Here is a 23793-nt window from a genome sequence, read left to right on the forward strand (position 1 = left end):
CTCCATCTGCATGATCCCTAATATACATGCATAAATTTCTTTACAAAAAAATAATCATTGGAAAAATAAAATTTCAGCTCACAGATGAATATTGCAGCACAATTTAGATTTGTTATGTATCAAAATAAAAATTTTCCATACCAATGGATATCGTAATGTGCCAATACCAAACCATTACTCAAGTTTGTATTATATTAACACTCGGTATGCCTCACTGTCTCATACTGTACTATATGTTGACACTAATAGAATGGAATCGATATAGAATCCGGTACTAAGATGCTAAACTTTGGTTAAAATAACCTAGATACCAAGCACTATGGTTGTAACAAGTCTCACTATTCAGCATTGAGCTTATTTGGTTGCCCAAGAAACATTCGAAATCATTGTCTACCAATCACAAGAAACAATAGCAAACCACGGATAGATACAACCAAGCTACTTATTTATTTTATCTATGTAGCATCTACATCAACAAACCACATTTTCCATCATAGGTTCTCAAATCTATATGAAGAGGGTCTTTGCATTATTAGCATTACAATACTTTTGTACATATGTACACAGGTTCGTGACCATTTGCTCACATCTCAACAATGATTTTCCCTGTAGCATGACCATCCATGCTCTTAGCCCAAGCCTCCTCTGCCTTGCTCAGCGGATGCCTCGAGTCCACCACTGTCTTAAGCTTACCTTCCTTCACCAGCTCAACCAAAAATTTCAGGTCCTCGTTCCTGACCACCACTAGAAATGGCACCAACTGCTGCTTGGAAAAGGTCAATTTCTTCCATGCTGATCTGACCATAGTCCCGAGGCCAGGTGTTAAATCTATAACCTTTCCCTTGGCACTTAGATTTGGCTCAAAAGTTGACCAATCAATACCAACGGTGCATTGTACAACCAAGTCATATTTCCGACCAGAAGGGCTCTTCAAACTCGCACCTTCTGGGGTCTTGTAGTCCAGCACCTCATCAGCACCCAAGCTCTTCACAAGTTCTATGTTACGAGCCCCACAGGTAGCGGTCACATGATGGTTTGCTAACTTGGCAAGCTGAACTGCATACAGCCCTACGCCACCAGAAGCGGCGGTGACAAGGACATTGGCAGCTTTGCCGGTGCCGTCAAACTTGGTTTCTATGGTCTTTAGTGCCAGGATAGCAGTGACGGCAGCTATAGGTAGGCCTGCAGCTTCGGCTGCAAATACTTCAGGAGGCCTATGGACCGTTAGACTTGCCGGTGCAACGGCATACTCAGCAAGTCCACCTCCATTCTGTCATTAATGTGCAATGAAGTTGGAAACACATTAAACACGAGATATTTTCAGCTTGAGAAGTGCAAGGTTAAAGATATAGGTCATTAACCACTAACAATTCTGCAAAATGGATCATAGAAATGAAAATGTATATAGTATTATCAACAAATAAATCCAAGTTTGGTCACTTCTCTTTCTTTACTTGTTAGGTGTCTCCCTACAATAAATCAGTTAGTATCCTAACTTGAAAACATATATGAAAAGAATGAAAAACTAAAACTGAGACTGGCAAATATAGTACAAATCTGAATGTCAGGAAGATTCCAACCTGTTTCAAAAATATCATATCATATGAACGAAAGCAAGAAGAAGAATCTTTAACAATTGAATGAACCCATTCACAAAGTTAAGCAGCAAAAATGAAATTTGGTAGAAGAATGGACAGGCCAAAATAAGCATCTGTAGCAGGGGCTTGGGTCAGCAATCAGAGGGAACAGCTTGGAAAAAAAAAAAACTGATCAAGGTGTTAGCCATCTGCACCGAAAGCTATATACGGTTGTACCAAAAAAAAAAAAAAAAAAAAGCTATATACGGTTGCAGGTTCAAATATGTCTAGGAGAGTAAAGCAAGAGAAGTCCAAGACGGATCAGGGACCAAGTACATCAAAATACTAAACTGAAGTGAACTAAAAAGATGACTTGGACACAGTTTCCTAACCGATTTAGCAGAAGAGCCAGGATTGAGATCAATTCATACCTAGTCTCTTCAGGCTATTTTGCAGCATCAAAGCATATGTTGATAAAATATTATAGAATGCCTTAGCACTTACCCGCATGCCAAGCATGGACACAACCTTGTCACCGACTTTGTAGGAATTCACTCCAGCACCAACCTCAAGAATCTCTCCTGCAACATCAGTTACTGTTTCACCAAAGAAGTGTCATTAAATTAGCTTTTGATGCTCTGTTCAGCTTTCAAATAGAAAATTGGAGAAATCGGCAATAATGCAAGGTTATCAGAAAAGAAACAAACCGGTTTTGGGTAAGTCAAGACTATCAGCACCAAACGCTTATTCAGAGGACAAAGGTTTACCAAGTCAGTAGCTGCTAACCACAGATATTTCTATCCATAAAAATGGCTTGCTTATTTTGTTTTTTAGGTACGCTGCACATAGAAACGAATTTTAATGATACAGTGATAACAAGCTATTCTGCTAAACAATGTTTGATCCTCAACACATCAGCATAGCCAGCCATCTCTGTCACTTGAAACTCATACAGTTACTGAACAACAAAGAATAGGACAAAAGTTAATCCCCATCTTCTCCATCACATTTTCCTCCCTACTTTGGCAAGAAACACATTTCCCACCCCTTTCTGTTTCCCTTACCCCAGAGGAAAGGAGTATTATTGAGCATCCAAATATGTCCAAGAATGGGTAAGCAGTTGGATCTACAAAAATATGGAAGCGGGGTAATAATAGTTTTAGAATAGAGCAATAATTTATGTATTTACTTTCAGATGTACATGCTATGATGATCCACTTATATTGGATGAGGGCAGCACATTGACAGTCAGAAAGAACGGTCATGTGGCTAGTGATAATTGACGTAAATCGATTTGCCAGCGATCCAACTTACAAATGAGGCACTCATAAAAAAATTATGGCATGTTAGAAGTTAATTTATAACTAAGATTGTCATTAATATTAGCAAGTTCAAGAGTCATGTAACTCATATATTTAATATATTGTGGAGATAAAAGAGTCATGTAACTCTAGATTTAATATATTGTAGAGATCAAAGAGTTATATAAAGATTATTTCGCTTTCGTATTTATGAGAGATAGCCTAAGAGTCATCTTTGTATCTGTTGGTGCAAAAATCCACCTGCGCCGGAGAAGCTGGAGTCGAGGGAGTCGCGGTCGCCGCCGGGACCTGCAAAAGAAGTCTAAACCGGAGGTGGGGTTGCTCCGGCAAGACCCTCCGACGCTCAAGTCAGTTCTCTGCCTCAACAAGAATGGAGTGCTCGAACGAAAATTTTAGCAGAGTTTTGGGATAGAATTTTGAGCTTAGAGAATAACGTATCTGAGGTCCCCTTTTATAGGTGGAGGGAGCAACAGATTGATAGCGATGTTTGTAACCGTCTGGCAGTGGGCTGCCCATGGTCAGAAGAAGTTTGTTGCGAAGAGTAGTGGAGTGGACCCGTGGCCATCACTGGGCGTGCCACGTGGAGTCTGCCGTGGGGAGTGGAGCGGCGTCCGTTGTCGCGACTTGCCAGTGGATGGAAGAATCGTGCAGTATCCGTCGCAGGAAGTGGAGCAGAATCGTGACCATTATAGTGGCCTACCAGGGAGTGATGGAGCCGCGCGGAATCCATCGCAGGAAGTGGAGCAGTGCCATGGCCATTACTGCGGCCTGCCAGAGAGTGATGAAGCCGCGCGGAATCCGTCGCAGGAAGTGGAGCAGTGCCGTGGCCGTTACTGCAGCCTGCCAAAGAGTGATGGAGCCGCGCAGAATCTGTTGCAGGAGGTGGAGCAGAGTCGTGACTATTGCTGCGGCCTGCCAGGGGGTCCAGGCCTGTCGGCCGAAGTTCGGCTGGAGTGTCTGGCGGAGAGAGGTGGCTAGCCACCCGTCTGAGAGGAGCTCGGAGTCTGGCTCTCGTAGGAGTCCAGATAGAGTCTTCCTTCAGTCAAAGTCGGGGGTGAGGTCCGGCTCCCGTGGGAGTCTGGACGGGGTCTTCCCGCAGCTGGAGCCGGAGACGAGATCTGGCTCCCGTAGGAGTCCGGGCGGAGTCTGCCTGCAATTGAGGTCGGGGACGGAGCCCGGATGAAGCCTTCCAGTAGTTGAGGTCGGGGATGAAGTCCGGCTCCCGTAGGAGTCTGGATGAAGTCTACCTGCAATTAAAGTCAGGGGCGGAGTCCGGCTCCTGTAGGAGTCCGGATGAAGTTTGCCATCAGTCAAAGTCGAGGATGAAGCCCGGCTCCCGTAGGAGTCCGGGTGGAGTCCACCCGCATTTGGCATCGGGGACGAAGTCCGGCTCCCGTAGGAGTCCGAGTGAAGTCTTCCCACAGCCGGAGTTGGGGACGAGATCCGGCTCCCGTAGGAGTCTGAGCGAAGTCCACCTGCAATTGAAGTCAGGGGAGAAGTCCGACTCCCGTAGGAGTCCGGATGAAATTTACCACCAGTCGAAGTCGGGGGTGAAGCCTGGCTCCCATAGGAGTCCGAGCGGAGTCCACCTGCAATTGGCGTCGGGGGCGAAGTCCGGCTCCCGTAGGAGTCCGGGTGAAGTCTTCCCGCAGTCGGAGTTGGGGATGAGGTCCGGCTCCCGTAGGAGTCTGGGTGAAGTCCACCTGCAATTGAAGTCAGGGGCGAAGTCCAGCTTCCGTAGGAGTCCGGATGAAATTTACCATCAGTCGAAGTCGAGGGTGAAGCCCGGCTCCGTAGGAGTCCGGGCGGAGTCCACCTGCAATTGGCGTCGGGGGCGAAGTTTGGCTCCCGTAGGAGTCCGGATGAAGTCTTCCTGCAGCCAGAGTTGGGGACGAGGTCCGGCTCCCGTAGGAGTCTGGGTGAAGTCCACCTGCAATTAAAGTCAGGGGCGAAGTCCGGCTCCCGTAAGAGTCTGGATGAGGTTTACCATCAGTCGAAGTCGGGGATGAAGCCCGGCTCCCGTAGGAGTCCGAGCGGAGTCCACCCGCAATTGGCGTCAGGGGCGAAGTCCGGCTCCCGTAGGAGTCCGGGTGAAGTCTTCCTGCAGACGGAGTTGGGGACGAGGTCCGGCTCCCGTAGAAGTTTGGGCGATGTCCACCTGCAATTGAAGTCAGGGGCGAAGTCCGGCTCCCGTAGGAGTCCGGATGAAATTTACCATCAGTCGAAGTCGGGGATGAAGCCCGGCTCCCGTAGGAGTCCGGGCGGAGTCCACCTGCAATTGGCGTCGTGGGCGGAGTCCGGCTCCCGTAGGAGTCCGGACGAAGCCTGCCTGCTGCTGGAGTCGGGGACGAGATCCGGCTCCCATAGGAGTCCGGACGTCGTGAAGAATCCGATCGACGCTGGCGGGGTCCTGTCCATCGGCAAAACTTGGGAGTGTTGCGGAGGCTCGACCGCTTGGAAAGTTTGAAGAGACGTTGTCGGAGGTCGGAAGTCAGTTGGATCCCCGGAGGGTCACTTCCGTCGCGAACTTCGGCTGGGGGGTATTTTATACCCAACACCAGTCCCCTTACTTTCGAGTTCGAATTTCGAATGAAGGAAGTACAGAGAAATTTTCGCAGTCGAAGTTGCCCCCTTGAATCCTATGCACGATCGCCCCCAGATATTTTGGCATTAAATACGTGCGTGCCGAAATCTTTTCGAATCGAGGCGATTCGAAGGGACCTTTCGAAATTCCCATCGGTACGTTGGCCTAGGTACGGTGCAGTAATGGCTCCGTCAGCTGTCAGCCACTTTTAGCCACCTACCGTGGCGAGTGGGACACGTGTCGAGCGTGGGTCGGCCTGGAGGGATTCGCGATCATTATGGCGCCGGATCTCAGGGTCTATTTAAACCCGCCCTTCCGCCTTTAGGGGCCCTATTCTGCCTGAAAGTCCTATCGGTGTCCGCCTCTTCTTCGAGAGCCCTGACCCTCCTTAGCGTCTTCCTTGGCCCTAGGCGTCCTTCGAGTCATCCCTGTCCTCGCCTCTCTGCATCCTTCAGAGTGATCTAGGTTAGTCCCGGAACCTTTGTTTTTCTTCTTGTCATTTAGGGGCCTTTTCTACTCCATTCTCTTCTGTCGCACACCTCTGGTTTGGCCTCCCGCAGCCCCTCGTTCCTTGTCCCGCCTGATTTCTCCGGGATCTTTAGGGTCTTCATTTGAAATCATTCGAAATATCTTCCGGCACCTCTGCCTCTAGCGATTCTGGGAGTTCTTCCACCTCAGCCCCCCAGGACCCCCATTCTATAGACGAACCCACATCTGGGGCTGGGCTTCGTCCGGTTTTTATGCTGGGTGCCATTCCCTGCTCCCTGACTCTGGATGAACTCCTACTGATAAGGGTTCAGTATGGAGTTCATCCATAGTACGATCTGGAGCTTTCTGGCCCCTCCGACCAGGCTAGCACTCCCCCGCCCGATCGTTTCTACCTGTATCAGGAGGCCTTCCATACCGGACTTCAGCTTCCGCTTCCGCCCTTTGTCGTCACCCTTTTCCGCTTCTTGGATATTTCTTTAGCTTCAGTTGCTCCAAATTCTTTTAGGTTTTTGATAGGGTTCCTCTCCCTTTGCCACGTAGTCGAGGTTCAGCCATCCCTCTCTTTGTTTAGGCATTTCTATACCTTCAAGCGCCACCCTTCAATGAAGGACTGGTGGTATTTCTCCCCTCAGTTTGGCAAGAAGGGGTTGCTGAAAGGTGCTCCCTCTTCAATCCACAACTGAAAGGGGAAGTACCTCTTCATCCACTGCCCAACTTTGAGGCTGGGCCTGCCCCCTTGGGGCTCTCTGAGGGACTCTATCCGTTGGGCTCTTAGCCTGGGAGAGGACGACCTTCAGGCCGCCCGGAAGCTTCTTGACTATTCCGCTCCTTCCCTTCCCAACCTTCTGAAGGAGCAATTTTTGTTCAACATCGGCTTGAGCCCCAAGGATCCTGCAAGTATTCCATCTTTTCTTTTCTCTTCTCTCTCTTTTTTTTTTTTTTTTGCATGTCACTTCTCCCTTTTTCGCCCCATCGCTGATTTTTGATTTGATTCTTCTCTTTTTTTTTTTTTTTTTCAGGAATGGACGTCGAAGCAGCATGGATGCTTGCCAGGGGCCTCAAGGCCCACAAAAGAAAGGGTGTCGCGGCCTCCGGATCAGTAAAGAAGGCCTGAGTGGAGGAGACGAGCTCGGTCGCGCCTGCCCAGGTGGCCTTCGCAGTTGAAGTCCCTTCGGATGCCCGAACCTCCGGCTCCCTGGGCTTCTTCCAGGAGTCCCCCCATAGAGGTTCCCGTTCTGGGGGTCTGTCCTGCGGAGGCGCCCGAGGTCGAGAGGGGGAGGAGAAGGAAGTCAGTGGCCCACAGGATGAGTAGCCACCGAGCCGTCGTTGAAGAGTCCCTTGGTTCCGAAGAAGGGCCGGAGAATCCCTTCAATGACAGGGACTTGATCAAGCGATTGATCGACGGCTGCATTCTGCCTGAAGTCGTCGAGAGGATTGATCGCACCGATCCTGAGCAACAAGTTTGGGACTCCCTAGGGTCCTACCTCGAGGTAAACAAATCTTCATTTAATTGGCTTTTCGACCCTTGTTCTGATCCTCTAGCCGCCCTTGCAGATTGGGCACCAGCTCCTTGCCAATATCGAGGCGATGAACCGGGCGAGGAGGGATGCCATCTAGGTGGAGGAGCATCGTCGGGCCAGAACCGCCCGTCTCGAAGAGAAGGTATCCGAGGTAGTCGCCCTCCAAGAGGCCCTGGAGAGAGAAAAATAGGCCTGGGAGGAAGAGAAGCAGACCTTGGAGGAGACGGTGAGGAAGGCAGAGGTTGAGGTCACCAATTTGGCGGAGCAGATTTCGGTCCTGGTCTCGGAGGCCAGGGCCCTTGCGGTGGAGGAGTTCAAGGCCTCCGCGGAGATGAGGGACTTGAACGTCCGATTCGGCCAAGAAGCATTCATCAAGGGGTTCGAGCTCTGCCAGGAGAAGGTGGCCAGAAAATTTCTCGAGCTCGATCTCAGCTTCTTGGGCGAGGAGTCTGAAGATGAGGTCAGTCCCTCTCCTACTGCTACTGCTGCTGCAGTCCCCCTTCCAGGGACACCGAGCTCCCAACTCCTACTACAGAGGTCTGAGACCTCCGATCTTGTAGTTTTCTTTTACTGTAATTTTTCCTTTCCTTTTTGTCTTTAAGAAACATTAAATCAATGAAGTTGAATTTCTCATCGTGGATGGCTTCTCCTCTCTTCCCTCCTCCTCCTTTTTTGTTTTTCTTTCTGGAATGGGACGGGCCTTGATGCTTTTGTCCCCCGATGGCAGTGTCCTATCGTAGCGCTTCCCCTGTCCCAGGGGATTCCACTGAAGTCCACGATCCAGCGGCTGAAGAAGGAAGCTCTTCATTTGACAAAAAGATCGAAGAAGATGGAAGGTGAGCTTCACAGGTTGAGGGAGGGTCACTCTGAAGCCACCGCGGAGGCCACCCACTTTCGGAACCTCCACCTGAAGGGGATCATGGAGTACAATCGGAGGAAGGCGAACTTCGAGAAGGAGCTTGAAGAACACAAGAAGCGTGCCAGCGATCAAATCTGGGCTCAAGCTACCAAGATCAGTTCCCTCCGAGTGGAGCTGTCGGCTGCCCAGGAGAGGATTGGCCAGCTGGAAGGAAGTTCATCCTGGCCTTTGACTCGAGCCGACAGTGACCGAGAGTGGTCGAAGAAGGTTTCCGACCTCCAGCAATAGCTCCAGGATGTCGAGGTGAGCTATGATGCGTACCGAGCCGGCTGGCGCAAGCAGGTGGATGAATACAAGGGGAGGCTCAGGATGGCGACCGATGAGATTGTCCGCCTTCGAAGGCAGCTAGCTGAGGGGGCTCAATCTGCTTCCGCTCGAGAATCCGACGAACTCCAATCCCTGAGAAGGACTGTAGAAGAACTATCCGTCGCTCTTGGGGAGGGGAAGGCCGAGCTGCAGCAGTTGAAGATCCAGCTGGTGTGCGAGCAGCAGGCCGTCAAGGACGCGGAGGCAGAATCTGAGGTCCTGAGAAAAAGACATCGAGAGGCGGAGAATGAAAGCCAGCAATTTCATCGGAGATACATGAAGATATTAATGAGAGAGAGAGAATTAGAAGCAGAAGTCGAAAGTTTAAGGCGCTCCCTGGCGAGGGTCGAAGCCGATAGTCCGAGGTCGGAGGAAGCCAGGCTCCCTTAGGGCTCTTTTTTGTCTTTTGTTCCTTTAGGTGTCTTCTTTTATCGCTTGTCTGTTTGTCGTCGCCGTTGTTGCTATCGTTGTTGTTTTTGTTGTTTTGTTTTTCTTCCTTTAGCCTTCTGGGCTTTGTAGTGTATATTTCGTGAATGAAATGAAAAAGAAATTTTGTGTTACCTCGTCCATGTATTGTATTAAATTATCGTCCTCCGAACTTCTTTTGTCTTTTGACTTGTTCGACGTCGATGTCATTTGGAGGTGCCCAGTCATCGCCACGCTGGTTTGCTTTTCTTGTTGTCCATGGTCGTAGGCTCGAGCTCGGTGGTCTGAACTCCGCATTACCTCGAAAGGGTCATTATTTTTTTGACCTGTGTCGAGAGCCTTCTTAGAGGCCGGGGATGTTTGGTAGGAACTTCCCATCTTTGTTGAGACGAGGTTCCCTAGGTCTTTGGTGTGGTTTGTTTTTCATCTGTTGCCGATGTAATTCATCGCTTTTCTTTTTAATTTTCCTCCTCTTTTTTGAGTGAGGGTCCTCCCCTTGCTTTTTGTGGGGTCGCGTAGAAGTTTAGAGGTGCCATTGAGGAGACTTTTCCCTTTATCCAATTTTGTTGGGCAGCCAGGTTTTTGTCATTGTCAGGATGAGGTTCTCCTTCTGTTCTTGACGTAATCGATCTCAGCTCAGGTTAGGATGAGGTTCTCCTCTTGTTCCCAACGAGACTGTGGGGGCACATAAGGGTCGTTGCAAGGGCCTCTCCCCCCATCCGGTCTAAAAGAATCGGGCCTTCGACTTTGCTCATGTCAGGATGAGGTTCTCCTCCTGTTCCTTTCATGGCTGTGGGGGCACATTAGGGCGTTGTAGGGCCTCTCCCCCCATCCGATCTAAAAGAATCGGACCTTCGACTTTGCTCATGTTAGGACGAGGTTCTCCTCCTATTTCTAATATGGCTGTGGGGGCACATTAGGGTGTTGTAGGGCCTCTCCCTCCATCTGGTCTAAAAGAACTGGGCCTTTGACTTTGCTCATATTAGGATGAGGTTCTCCTCCTGTTCCTAACATGGCTGTGGGGGCACATTAGGACGTTGTAGGACCTCTCCCCCCATCCGGTCTAAAAGAACCGGGCCTTTGACTTTGCTCATGTTAGGACAAGGTTCTCCTCCTGTTCCTAACATGGCTGTGGGGACACATTAGGGTGTTGTAGGGCCTCTCCCCCCATCCAGTCTAAAAGAATCGGGCCTTCATTTTATTTATGTTAGGACGAGGTTCTCCTCCTGTTCCTAACATGGCCTTGTTTTGATTGTTTGTAGGGGTTATCCCCAGTCGTAACAAGCCCATGTCGAAAGGGAAAGACATGCAAAGTCGAAAAAATTTTTGATTCAAAGCAAAGTTGTTAGTAATACATTTACAGGCTTTTCGAGTCTCATGGTCGTGGAAGGTCTGCTCCTCCTTGAGGTCCTCCGATGACAGAGTTGATGATCCCGATTGGAGGTCGATCTTCGGGCTGCTCTTCCCTCCTTGGCGGTTCAGGTTGCGGTAGGGCCCTTGGCCGATCCTCTCTGCCCTCAGGTCGGCGTCGAATGAACCTGTTGAGCTGACCTCGTCTGATGAGCTCCTCGATCTCATCTCAGAGCTGAATGCACTCCTCTGTATCATGACCGTGGTCACGATGGTAGAGGCAGAACTTGTTGGGGTTGCACTTTCCGGGGTGTGTGCGCATCCTCTCTGGCCTTGGGAGCTGCTCTCTGACCTCCATCAGCACCTGGGTTTTTGATGCATTGAGGGGGGCATAGTTGTGGAACCTTCCTGGGGGAGAGCCCCGCCGAGCCCGATGATCCGGGCTTCCCTGCCTGCGTGCTCGAGGAGGAGTCTGGGCGTGCTTGTGCCCGGGAGGAGTTTGAGAACATGGCCGAGCTTCTCTCGGCCCTTTTTCGACAGCGGGCTTACTCGAATCTCCCACCTGTCGCTCTCTCGCAGTCTTCTCATCCTTCATTTTGAAGGCCTCTTCCGCCCGGGCGTACCCTTCGGCCTGAGCCAACAGATCAGCAAAATCCCTGGGGTACTTCTTTTCCAGGGAGAATAAAAGGTCATACTTCTGAAGGCCGCCCTTCAGAGCAGCCATCGCTACCGACTGGTCCAAGTTCCGGACTTTCAGTGTGGCGACATTGAAATGGTTGATGTAGGCCCGAATGGACTCTCCCTCCCTCTACTTGATGTTGATGAGGGACTTCGAACCCTTCCGGGGGCACCGACTGCTGACAAAATGGGACACAAATTGGTGGCTCATCTGATTGAAGAAAAGATGGTACCCGACTTCAGCATCGAGTACCAGTTTCTCGTCGCTCCCTTCAAGGTGGATGGGAAGGCTCAGCATAGAATGGCGTCGGGTGCGCTATGAAGCAGCATCATCATCCAGAAGGCCTCCAGGTGGTCAACTGGGTCTGAAGTCCCGTCGTAGCTTTCAAATTGGGGGAGTTTGAAGTTCGGCAGGATCGGTTCCTGCATGATCATTTGAAAAAGGGAGGGTCAGTATAAATATCCTCACCATAAGCGGGGGGAGCGTGGCGGAGCTCTTCGATCTGTCGGTTCATCTCCTGGAGCCTCCGATCCAGAAAATCCTCTCGACTATGGGTCTCGAGGGTCCTCTGGCAGAATGGAGGTAGAGATCTTCCGGGAGTGGAATCGTGGTCTGATTGGGGGCTTTCCACCCTTGGATTCGTCTTTTCGAGAAAGACTGGGCGGCTGGCCCAAGTGGCCCGTCCGACCATCAGATTTTGTAGTTCTGGCGACACTCTTTCCAGTCGCACTGATGCCTGCGGCTGCTGCTACTGTTGCATGGCCTGCACAGCTTCAATGAGGCCTCTGACCTGCTGCACCAGTAGGTCGAATTGCTCCGTGCCAACCGCCGTTGTCGGAGGAGGGGGTAGAGGTTGGGAGACTGGAGGTGGGGCCAGAGCCTGAGATCTGGCCACGGAGGTCGTGGATCGCCGTGTGGATGCTTTGCGGGGAGGCATCGGGTGAAGATCAAGTGGGGGAAGGAGGAGTGGATGTCGGAGAAGATGACCGGAGGCGATCCCGTTGAGCGCTCCTTTAAGAATAAGGGTACTGCGAAGACACAAGCCCCTTCCTCTAGCACCAATCCTGTTGGTGTAAAAATCTGCCTGCGCCGGAGAAGCTGGAGTCGAGGGAGTCGCGGTCGCCGCCGGGACCTGCAAAAGAAGTCTAAACCGGAGGTGGGGTTGCTCCGGCAAGACCCTCCGATGCTCAAGTCAGTTCTCTGCCTCAACAAGAATGGAGTGCTCGAACAGAAATTTTAGCAGAGTTTTGGGATAGAATTTTGAGCTTAGAGAATAACGTATCTGGGGTCCCCTTTTATTGACGGAGGGAGCAACAGACTGATAGCGATGTTTGTAACCATCTGGCAGTGGGCTGCCTATGGTCAGGAGGAGTTTGTTGTGAAGAGTAATGGAGTGGACCTATGGCCATCACTGGGACGTGCCACGTGGAGTCTGCCGCAGGGAGTGGAGCGGCGTCTGTTGTCGTGACTTGCCAGCGGATGGAAGAATCGCGCGGTATCCGTCGCAGGAAGTGGAGCAGGATCGTGGCCATTATAGTGGCCTGCCAGGGAGTGATGGAGCCGTGTGGAATCCATCGTAGGAAGTGGAGCAGTGCCGTGGCTGTTACTGCGGCCTGCCAGGGAGTGATGGAGCCACGCGAAATCCATCGCAGGAAGTGGAGTAGTGCCGTGGCCGTTACTGTGGCCTGCCAGGGAGTGATGGAGCCGTGCGGAATCTGTTGCAGGAGGTGGAGCAGAGTCGTGACTGTTGCTGCAGCCTGCCAGGGGGTCCAGGCCTGTCGGCCGAAGTTCGGCTGGAGTGTCTGGCGGAGAGAGGTGGCTAGCCACCCGTCTGAGAGGAGCTCGGAGTCTGGCTCTCGTAGGAGTCCGGATGGAGTCTTCCTTCAGTCAAAGTCGGAGGTGAGGTCCGGCTCCCGTGGGAGTCCGGACGGGGTCTTCCCATAGCTGGAGCCGAAGATGAGATCTGGCTCCCGTAGGAGTCCGGGCGGAGTCTGCTTGCAATTGAGGTCGGGGTCAGAGCCTGGGTAAAGCCTTCCAGCAGTTGAAGTCGGGGATGAAGTCCGGCTTCCATAGGAGTCCGAAAGAAGTCTACCTACAATTAAAGTCAGGGGCGGAGTCCGGCTCCCGTAAGAGTCCAGATGAAGTTTGCCATCAGTCGAAGTCGGGGATGAAGCCCGGCTCCCGTAGGAGTCCGGGCGGAGTCCACCCGCAATTGGCGTCGGGGGTGAAGTCCGGCTCTCGTAGGAGTCCGGGTGAGGTCTTCCCGCAGCCGGAGTTGGGGATGAGGTCCGGCTCCCGTAGGAGTCTGGGCGAAGTCCACCTACAATTGAAGTCAGGGGCGAAGTTCGGCTCCCGTAGGAGTCCGGATAAAATTTACCATCAGTCGAAGTCGAGGGTGAAACCCGGCTCCCGTAGGAGTCCGGGCAGAGTCCACCTACAATTGGCATCGGGGGCAAAGTCCAGCTCCCGTAGAAGTCCGGGTGAAGTTTTCCCGCAGCCGGAGTTGGGGACGAGATCCGGCTCCCATAGGAGTCTGGGCGAAGTCCACCTGCAATTGAAGTCAGGGGCGAAGTCTGGCTCCCGTAGGAGTCCGGATGAAATTTATCATCAGTCGAAGTCGGGGGTGAAGCCCGGCTCCCGTAGGAGTCCGGGCGGAGTCCACCTGCAATTGGCATCGGGGGCGAAGTCCGGCTCCCATAGGAGTCCGGATGAAGTCTTCCTGTAGCCGGAGTTGGGGACGAGGTCCGGCTCCCGTAGGAGTCTGGGCGAAGTCCACCTGCAATTAAAGTCAGGGGTGAAGTCTGGCTCCTGTAGGAGTCCGGATGAGGTTTACCATCAGTCGAAGTCGGGGATGAAGTCCGGCTCCCGTAGGAGTCCGGACGGAGTCCACCCGCAATTGATGTCGGGGGCAAAGTCTGGCTCCCATAGGAGTCCGGGTGAAGTCTTCCTACAGTCGAAGTTGGAGACGAGGTTCGGCTCCCGTAGGAGTCTGGGCGAAGTCCACCTGCAATTGAAGTTAGGGGCGAAGTCCGGCTCCCGTAGGAGTCCGGATGAAATTTACCATCAGTCGAAGTCGGGGATGAAGCCCGACTCCCGTAGGAGTCCGAGCGGAGTCCACCTGCAATTGGCATCGTGGGCGGAGTCTGGCTCCCGTAGGAGTCCGGATGAAGCCTGCCTGCTGCTGGAGTCAGGGACAAGGTCCAGCTCCCGTAGGAGTCCAGACGTCGCGAAGAATCTGGTCAATGCTGGCGGGGTCCTGTCCGTCGATAAAACTTGAGAGTGTTGCGGAGGCTCGGCTGCCTGGGAAGTTTGAAGAGATATTGTCGGAGGTCGGAAGTCGGTTGGATCCCCAGAGGGTCACTCCCGTCGCGAACTTCGGCTAGGGGGTATTTTATACCCAACAATATCTATAAATAGGTGGACTAGAATCTTTGGTAAGGCAAGCCATCAAAAGCCTCTTGTACTACTCTACTATTCATAAATGAAAACCCACCATCTTTCCAATTAAAAAGTTCTTTGTCTTACATCTTATTACTTGTATTTCTTCTTGCACCCAACAAAATTGGTATCGGAGGCAGGTTCTCCCTTGTTACCAGTTTCATCTAAAGCCCCTTAACTCCACCTCATATCATCTACCTAAGTTCTACTTCTCCATTCAATTTTATCATAGCAACAAGTTCTCATACAAAAGTACAAACAACATTACCTTCAACTACATACAATATCTAGTGGTAGTCCTCGATGGTGAGAGCTATGATTTTTGGAGCATTCAAAAGAGATACAAGAGTTTTACTTCTTATTCGGCAAGGGATAAGCAAAACTATTTTTCCTAGAGTTATGGGTGCAAATAAATCTAAAGATACATGAAAAACTCTAAACAATAAATTTTAAGACTCCGACAAAGTTGTCTTTATCAAGCTTCAATCCTTATAGAGAGAATTTGATAATTTAGCAATGAAAGATCATGAAACAACCAAGAATTTCTTCTTTAGAGTGGTTGGAATTATTAATCAAAGTAGAAGCTATGATGATACTATCCAAAATAAGAAGATTATTGGAGAAATTTTAAGAAACTTGACTGCTAAATTTGATCATATTATTGTTGCAATTGAAGAATCAAAGGATTTATATATTCTCATCTTGCATGAACTAATAGGGTCACTAGAGGCACATGAATAATGAATGAACAGATTTTCAGTTCAACTATTAGAGCAAGCATTTCAATTCAAGCTTACCATCAGAGAAAAGAAACTTTCAAATATGAAGTAAGAAGGAAAAGAAAGAGGCACATCTCAAAGAAATGATCAAGAAAAATGGAAGCAGTCTCCCAAGAAAGTTCGAGGCACAAGAAAATATGGATGGGTCCAATCCAATCAAAAAAATGGTAATACCAATTTTCAATACTTTATTAGCAAAAAAAAATCTAAACATGAACCTAAATGTTGTCTTTATAGATGCAAAAGATGTAAAATTCCAAATCATTTTGAAAGAGATTGTAGGTTCAAAGATAAAAAAGAAAACAATAAAGCAAACTTTTTTGAAAAGAATAATAGTGAATAACTATTTTATTCTTGCATGAATTTGCAACAAGAATTATAAGATATTTGGTATTTGGATAGTGGATGTAGCAATCACATAATAAAATATCAAAAGTTCTTCAACCAACTAAATTAAAGACTTACTTTCAAGTCAAGCTTAGAGATGGCAAATTACAAGAAGTTAAAGGCAAAGATGTCATAGCAATCTATACAAAAAGAGGTATGAAAAGGCTTATCCATGATGTTTTGTACGTGCATGGATTAACTTAAAATTTACTAAGGGTTGGACAATTGCTACAAAATGGATATATGATAGTCTTTGACATTGGAGATGCAAAATTCTTGACAAAGGCAAGAATATTCTTGTGAAAAAAGTTAAGATGTCCCAAAACAAAGTCTTTGTTCTTAACATGCCAATCAATCAAAATATTGCTTTAAAAAGTAAAAAGAATGATAAATCATATTTATGACACTTGAGATATGGTCACTTAAATTTCAAAGGGCTCAACTTGTTAAAAGAAAAGAACATGGTTCTTGGGCTTCCACTAATGGATAAAAGAGAGCAAATCTGTGAGGACTGCATCAATGATAAATTACACTGGCTTCCTTTTCCAAAGCTAGCATGGAGAGCATGGGCTCCTTTTGAGCTTGTGCATGCAAGTATTTGTGGTCCTACAAGAACTCTTTTTAATTAAAAAAGATATTTTCTTCTCTTTATTGATAATTATAGTAGGATGATATGGATTTATTTTCTTGAGAAAAAATCAAAAGCCTTTTTTATCTTCCTCCAAGGCTTTTATTGAAAGGTTAGAGTGGTCATCAAAAAAAGACTCTAAGGAGAGAGGCATCAAGAGGTACCTGATAGTATGTTATATACTAGAGCAAAATGAAGTAGTAGAATGCAAGAATCGAACAATAGCGGAGATGGCTTGAAGCATATTGAAAGGAAAAGGATTGCTAAACAAATTTTGGATGAAAGTTGTCAATAAAACTATTTCATTCTTATCAGTCTCCTACAAAAGCAATACAAGATAAAACACATTATGAAGCTTGGTATAGGCAAAAGCCTCGGTAAAAACTTAAAAATTTTTGGATGTATTTTTTATGCATTTATTCCTTCTCAAAATAGAAAAAAGTTTGACAAAAAAGGAGAAAAATACATCTTCATAGGATATAATAAAGAATCTAAGGCCTATCATCTGCTTAACCCAAAAAAAATGAACTTGTTATTTCTGAAGATGTTCCATTTGATGAGTTGGTGGCATGAATTTGGGAGAAAAATTCTTCTCAAGTCGAGAATACTTAAGCGAATAGAATTAAGCTAAGAAGATTTGCAACAACATGGAAGTCCAAGATCATTAGGAGAAAGAACTTCAAGCCATGTTATCACTGATTTTGATTCACCCTTAATGAAGGCGCACTCCCTAAGTGACATTTATGGATCTTGTCATGTTCTTTCTTTGTATATAAGCCATAGAATTTTCAAGAAGAAAGGAAGGATGATGTATGGTTTAATGAAATGGATATAGAGATAGCTTCTATTGACAAAAACCATACATGGGAGCTTGTGGATCTTTCTAAGAGAAAAGATGTCATCAAACTCAAATAGATCTAGAAAACAAAATATAAGGAAGAAAGTTTCATCGAGAAGCATAAAGCTTACTTGGTCACAAAAGAATATACTCAGCAGCCAGGTATAGATTTCACTGAGACATTTGCACTAGTGGTTCGTATGGAGATAGTCAGGACTGTTCTTGTATTAGCAGCTTGGATGGAATTGCCCGTCTATGAGCTTGATGTAAAATCAAAATTTTTAAATAGATAATTGAAGAAGTTTATATTGAACAATCAGAAAGTTATGTTATTAAAAAAAATTAGAACAAAGTCTATCAACATGGAAAGGCAATATATGGCTTAAAGCAAGCCCCTCGTATATGGAATAGCATGATCCATAAATATTTTCACCAAAATGGCTTTAAGAGAAGTCCAAGTAAGCCATCACTATATGTTAAAAGGAAGAATGGTATGCAAAATTTCTTGATTGTTTGTTTATATGTTGATGATTTCATTTACATCCGGTAGTAATACTATCATGGTAGAAGAATTTAAAAGGAAAATGATGAAAGAATATGAAATGATTGATCTTGGTCTAATGAGATATTTTCTTGGCATGATTCAAGTCAAACAATCAAAAGGAAAGATATGTATCTCACAAAAACAATATATTGAAAACTTGATGAAAAATTTTTATATGTCCGATTGCAAGCCTGTAGCAACTCCAATATTCAAGAATGAAAAATTTCAGTTACATGATGGTGCTTGAAAGGTTGATGGCATGGCTTATAGAAGTTTAGTTGGCTCATTTATTTATCTAACAAACACAAGGCTGGATATTATTTTTCCTATTAATCTCTTATCCAAATTTTTGAGTCAACCAAGTAAGCTTCATTATGCAATAGCTAAGAAGATTCTTCGCTACCTGCAAGATACTAAAAGGTCGGACTTAATATATGAAAAGGAAGGTTTTAACAAGCTTATTGAATATTCAGATAGTGATATATTTTGATAAACACACTGTAGATCATGTATTTTATTTGGGAACAAAAGTCATTTTCTTGGGCATTAAAGAAGCGAAAGACCATGATACTTTCATTTGCTAAGTATATTTCAGCTATTGGTGTAGCATGTAAAGCAGTTTGACTCAAGAGAATTCTCTCTGATTTGCAACATATTGAACAAGGTCCAATAATTATTCTTTGTGATAATATGTCCGCTATTGCCATGACAAAGAATTCAATATTTTATAGTAGGACAAGACACATCGACATCCATTATCATTTCATCCAAGACTTGATCATGAAAGGAGATGTGTTGTAAAGTTTGTCAATGTGAATGAGCAGCTAGTTGATATCTTCACAAAACTAGTTACAATTGAGAACTTTAAAAAAGCAAGATATCATGAGAATTACAAATTAAAGGGAGGGTTGTTAGAAGTTAATTTGTAATTAAGTTTGTCATTAATATTAGCAAGTTCAAAAGTCATGTAACTCAAATATTTGATATATTGTGGAGATCAAAGAGTCATATAACCCTAGTATTTAATATATTGCGGATATTAAAGAGTCATCTTAAATAAACTAAGAATCATATGGAGATCAAAGGATCAACTTTGTATTCTTGATAGATGGTCTAAGAGTCACTTTTGTATCTATAAATAGGTGGACTAGAACCTTTGGCAAAACAAGCCATTGACAGTGTTAGAATTTGATACCTTAAGATTCGATCTACACTGAATCCACTATGAGGTTCAGGATGATGAACAAAATCCAACGAGCTGAAGATCAGCCCAAATGGAGTCCGAATGAAGAAGTTACACTCAAAGGAAGTCTATACGGAGATCGACGTGGTGCAGGCCATGGTGAAGCGAGTGCGTGCGGTGGCACACAGGTCGGCCATGAGCATGCGGCCCAGCGAGCGGATGCACAGTGCACGGCCCAGGCCTAGGCGGGCGCGGCCCAGGCCTAGGTGGGCGCGCGCAGGCACGGCCCATGTGGATCCTCATATGATCCATGTGCGGTGTGTGGATCGATGGCCCATGATGACCAGTATGGATTGACCGATCATTTTTCATCCAATTTCTCATGGTCCACCATGGACCGAATGTGTTTCGAAGGTGATTCTTATGGTTCACGATGGGTTCTTGTGGATTGGTGCACGATCGGGTGGCTATGGATGATTCTGATCGTGATCAAATGATTGTCGACAATTTCAGGGGGATCAGCATGCGTGCAGTGAGCGATCTGGCATGATCCAATGGCATGGAAGTATTGTCAGGCATGATCCAATGGTGAGAGGCATGTTTGGATGCTGGGAGGAGTTTGTCTTCGATACTATTTGGGTTTTAGAGCCTTTAAGAGGCCCTATGGGTGAAACATCAGAGAGGAGCATGGCATTGTGTGTTCGGCGGAGGACCCAGAGTAGAGCAAACCGAGAGGAGCCAACAAAGTGTAGAAGCAGGGGTGCTTCAAGCAGACTGTCAGGTAGCGGACAGTAGTCATTTCAGGGGTTCAGGAAAGTTTTTCTAGAGAGAGCATTTGTGAGGGAGAGATTGGATGTACGAAGATTGAGGGTGTGATCTCCTCTTATATTTTTTTTTTCATAGTGAAGCTTGCATGCCCCGTGAAGGTGAGTCTTTTGGTTAATCCACATATTTGATTATTTTTATTTTATTTTTTTTCTTCCTACTGTGACGTATGGTATCGAAAAGATCCTGTGAAGGTGGTGTCCTAACTAGACATCCCTAACAAGTAGTATCAGAGCAAAGCAGTACTAGGATGCAGGTTGCGATGGTGGTGATCAAGATTGATGATGAAGAAAATAGGCTCAATCAAGGTGGAGATCAACAAGTTTGATGGAAAGAGTAATTTCTTCTTATGGCAAGCGAGGATGAAAGACGTGCTCATCCAGTAAGGATTGATCAATGCTCTCTTGTGTGAGAAAAAGTCGACTACCATGGAAGTGTAGGATTGGAGGCGGCTCCAGATGCAGACGGTGAGTAAAATCCACTTATACCTAATGGATGAGGTGGTTATCTATGTACTTGATGAGTCTTCTCCGATGGTGCTGTGGTCGAAGGTCAAGGAGTTGTACATAGTAAAATTTCTCACCAACACTCTCTTCCTCTGGAGGCAGTTCTATCAACTGCAGATGATTGAGAGACAGAGCATGCAGGAGCATCTCAGCTACTTCCAGAAGATCCTCACCAACCTCCTTAGTGTTGGTGAGAAAGTTGAGGAGAAGACCAGGGCACTGATCTTGCTAGCATTGCTTTTCTCTTTGTATGAGTCCTTGGTGACTGCTCTTCTAGTCAGAAAGAGCACTATCAAGATGGACGAAGTCACCGTGGTGATTCTTTAAAATGAGATTCTCAGGAGGGAGAACCTAGCTTCAAGCTCAGGTGGCAGCTCAGTTTTGACGATTTCTGAAAGAGCAGGAGGCGGCAGATGGAGCGACAGGAGATCATGACGAGGGCGGTCCAAGTCCAAGTGAGGGACTTGAGCAAGACTAGATGTTACTGATGTGATGAGTTGGGACATCTAGCCAGAGATTGCTCTCAACTCAAGGATCTGACGAGAACTACTACAGAGACGGTCAGTAGGAGTCAGAGGATGATGTCTTGGAGATATCTATTGAGGTATTTACTTCTTTCCAATAGTAGATTTTAGATTCTGTATGTACCTATCATGTATATTGTAGAGAAGAATAGTTTGGCTCTCTAAAAAGTAGTGAGGGTACTGTTTATCTGCCAGATGGATCGAGCTGTGCAATCAGAGGCATCGGGATGGTCAATTGGAGGACACATGATGATGTAGTCAGGAGATTGAAAGAGATCCGATATATATTCGATTTCAGATGGAATCTTATCTTACTGAGCAGACTGAATTCGAGAGGCTACAAGACGATAGCTGGTGGAGGAATCCTGAAGGTTATATGTGACGATAGGATAATTCTAGAGAAAAAGAAGAGGATGAGAGGACATTACTATCTGACAGAAAGTCTAGTGTGAGATAGAGCTTCAGGAGTCAGGAGGAGCCCAAAATGAGGTAGAGATCGAGGTAGAGGTGGATTGGGCACGAGATACAAGACTCGAGAGGATGAGAGGCGATATCATAGGGTGAGATTTGTATTGCTGCAGGAGGATACCCCAAGCAGATCTTAAGTCAAAAGGAGCACAGCATATGATGGAGATGGAATCGAGCGATTTGGCTTGACTCCCATGTTTGTCCATCCATGATCAGCAGGCGATTGCCCCAAGACATGGGGGCGAAGAGATCCAAAAGCTCTCTGTTGCTCCAAGAATTGATTTTGATGATTGCAAACTATTTGAGGAGACTACTAATATATTTCTTATCTTTGAAGAATATTTTTATGATATTTTAGGTAGTCCAAAAGATTGAGTTTGAAAAGCTTCATCAAATATACCAAAATTGAAGTTTCTGCAAGTTGAAGAAGTTTTCGAAGCCTTCTAAGAGTGCCCAATTGATTTGAAGTCATTTGAGAGTATTTGAAAGTGTTCTGATAAGTTTCAAACCTTAAATGCATAAAAAATTGGATTACAACAAAATGGGGCAACCCATCTGGGTCATCCCTTTTCATTGAGTAACTGGCATGCACTGTTTTGACTTGTAGCATGCAGTGGGATGACCCACCTTGGATGACCTCTGAGACCTTGACACCAACATAAAAAGTCTGATTTTCAGACTGGCCAAATGAGGCATCCCATGGGACTTTCCAGTCACAGTGGGATGACCCATATGGGATGCCCCATTCTGAATGAGTTTGTAACAGTTAGTTTTCAGTCTATTTTTGATATATTTAATGCACATTAAACACTCTCCAATGGCTCTAAATTGACACTAAGATATTCTCAAGTGCAAATGGTGATTATAAATACTCTCTTGAAGTAAAAAATTATAAGTTTTGCAAGCATTCAAGTTCACATCCGAGAAAAGCTCAAACAAGCCCTAAAGAGAGGAAAATAAGCATTTAATCACTTCACCAACCACTCTCCAGCTGCAATCAAATATGTAATTCATTGAGGATATTCAGCAAAAGCTTCTTCCCTTAAGTATTATATTTCTATTACATTTATTATATTTATTTAAGGGGATATTGTGCTAAATTTTTTGTACCCTATTTTTCTTATATTGTATTTGGGTTTTTGAGATTTGGGAGGGTTCTAAAACTCGGTTGGATTGATCCGAACCTTAAATAGAATTATTGAGGGTTGGTTTGTACTCAAAAAATAAGTATTCTTATTTGGATAGCAAGGGTTGGAGTTGTCTGACATGTTGTAACTTTGAAATCTGTTTAGTGGATTGAATTCCTAAGTAGGAACTTGGAGAGTAATGTAGGTGTAAGGTTGGCACCAAATCACTATAATTTTTTTATATTTATTGTACTTGCATCTCTTTACTTGTTCTTTATGTTCAATACTTATTTATCTCTCATTTGTATTTGATTTTATCTTTATTGTAAATCAACTCATTCCACTCAACACCTTAGCACATTATTTAAGTGCACTAATCTTGAAAATTTTAAAAAGATTCAATTCACCCCTCCTCTTGGGCTCCATATCTGGTTAACAAGTGGTATCAGAGCTCGGTGCTCTAGCCCTTGCTTAATTTAACCATCAAGAGCCAAAGGTCAATGGCAGCCCAATTTGGCACATCTCTAGCCGAGGGATAATTCACAAATCGACCTCTACTTTTCAATGGGTCAAACTACACTTATTGAAAAGCTCGAATAAAAATTTTTATTTAAGTATTTGACTATGATATGTGGAGTATCATAGTTAATAGACCCCACACACCCACTAAATTGATTGATGATGTGTCTCTTCTTAAGTCGGAAGATGAATGGGATGAATTTGATAAGAAAATAGCTTAGTTCAATGTTAAAGTCATGAATATCTTATATTATGCTTTAGATGTAAATAAATTCAACCATATTTTTACTTGCAATTCAGGTAAAGAAATTTGAGATAGGTTAGAAGTCACACATGAAGGCACAAACCAAGTAAAAGAGTCTAAAATCAATATGGTTGTGCACAACTATGAACTGTTTAAAATGAAACCTAAAGAGTCAATAACTCAAATGTTCACCCATTTCACTGACATCATAAATAGTTTGAAAAGTCTTGGCAAATGTTATTCTAACAGTGATCTTGTGAGAAAAGTGCTCAAATCTTTACCAAGATCGTGGGAGGCAAAGGTCACTGCAATCCAAAAAGTCAAGAATTTAAATACTCTGCCATTGGAGGAGCCACTTGGATCCCTCATGACTCACGAGCTGACCATGAAGCAACACTCTAAGGAGGAGACCAGAAGAAATAAGACTATCACTCTTAAGTCGACAACTCAAGAAAAAGAAGATACAGAAAAATTAGAAAATAGCAAAGAAGATGAGGACTTGGCCCTAATCATCAGAAAATTTAGACATTTCATGAAGAGAAGAAGACAAAGGACCAAGAGAAGACCACTAGCTAAGAAAGAGCTGAGAAAAGAAAAAAAAAAAGAATAGC

The 23793-nt window shown here is 45.9% G+C and overlaps 1 protein-coding gene across 1 annotated transcript in view; it reads right to left on the minus strand.

Moving 5' to 3' along the window:
* Positions 1 to 424: 424 nt before the first annotated feature.
* LOC105034700 (chloroplast envelope quinone oxidoreductase homolog) overlaps positions 425 to 23793 on the minus strand; it is a 107477-nt gene continuing 84108 nt past the window's right edge. Inside the window, exons 3-4 of the mRNA XM_010909952.4 lie at positions 2082 to 2173; positions 425 to 1270 (exon numbers count right to left, since the gene is read on the minus strand). Of these exons, the coding sequence (XP_010908254.1) occupies positions 584 to 1270; positions 2082 to 2173 (779 nt within the window). The 3' untranslated portion in view covers positions 425 to 583. The remainder of the gene's footprint in view (positions 1271 to 2081; positions 2174 to 23793) is intronic.

The sequence above is a fragment of the Elaeis guineensis genome, chromosome 9, assembly GCF_000442705.2.
Source record: "Elaeis guineensis isolate ETL-2024a chromosome 9, EG11, whole genome shotgun sequence".
In the NCBI taxonomy this organism is placed as follows: domain Eukaryota; kingdom Viridiplantae; phylum Streptophyta; class Magnoliopsida; order Arecales; family Arecaceae; genus Elaeis; species Elaeis guineensis.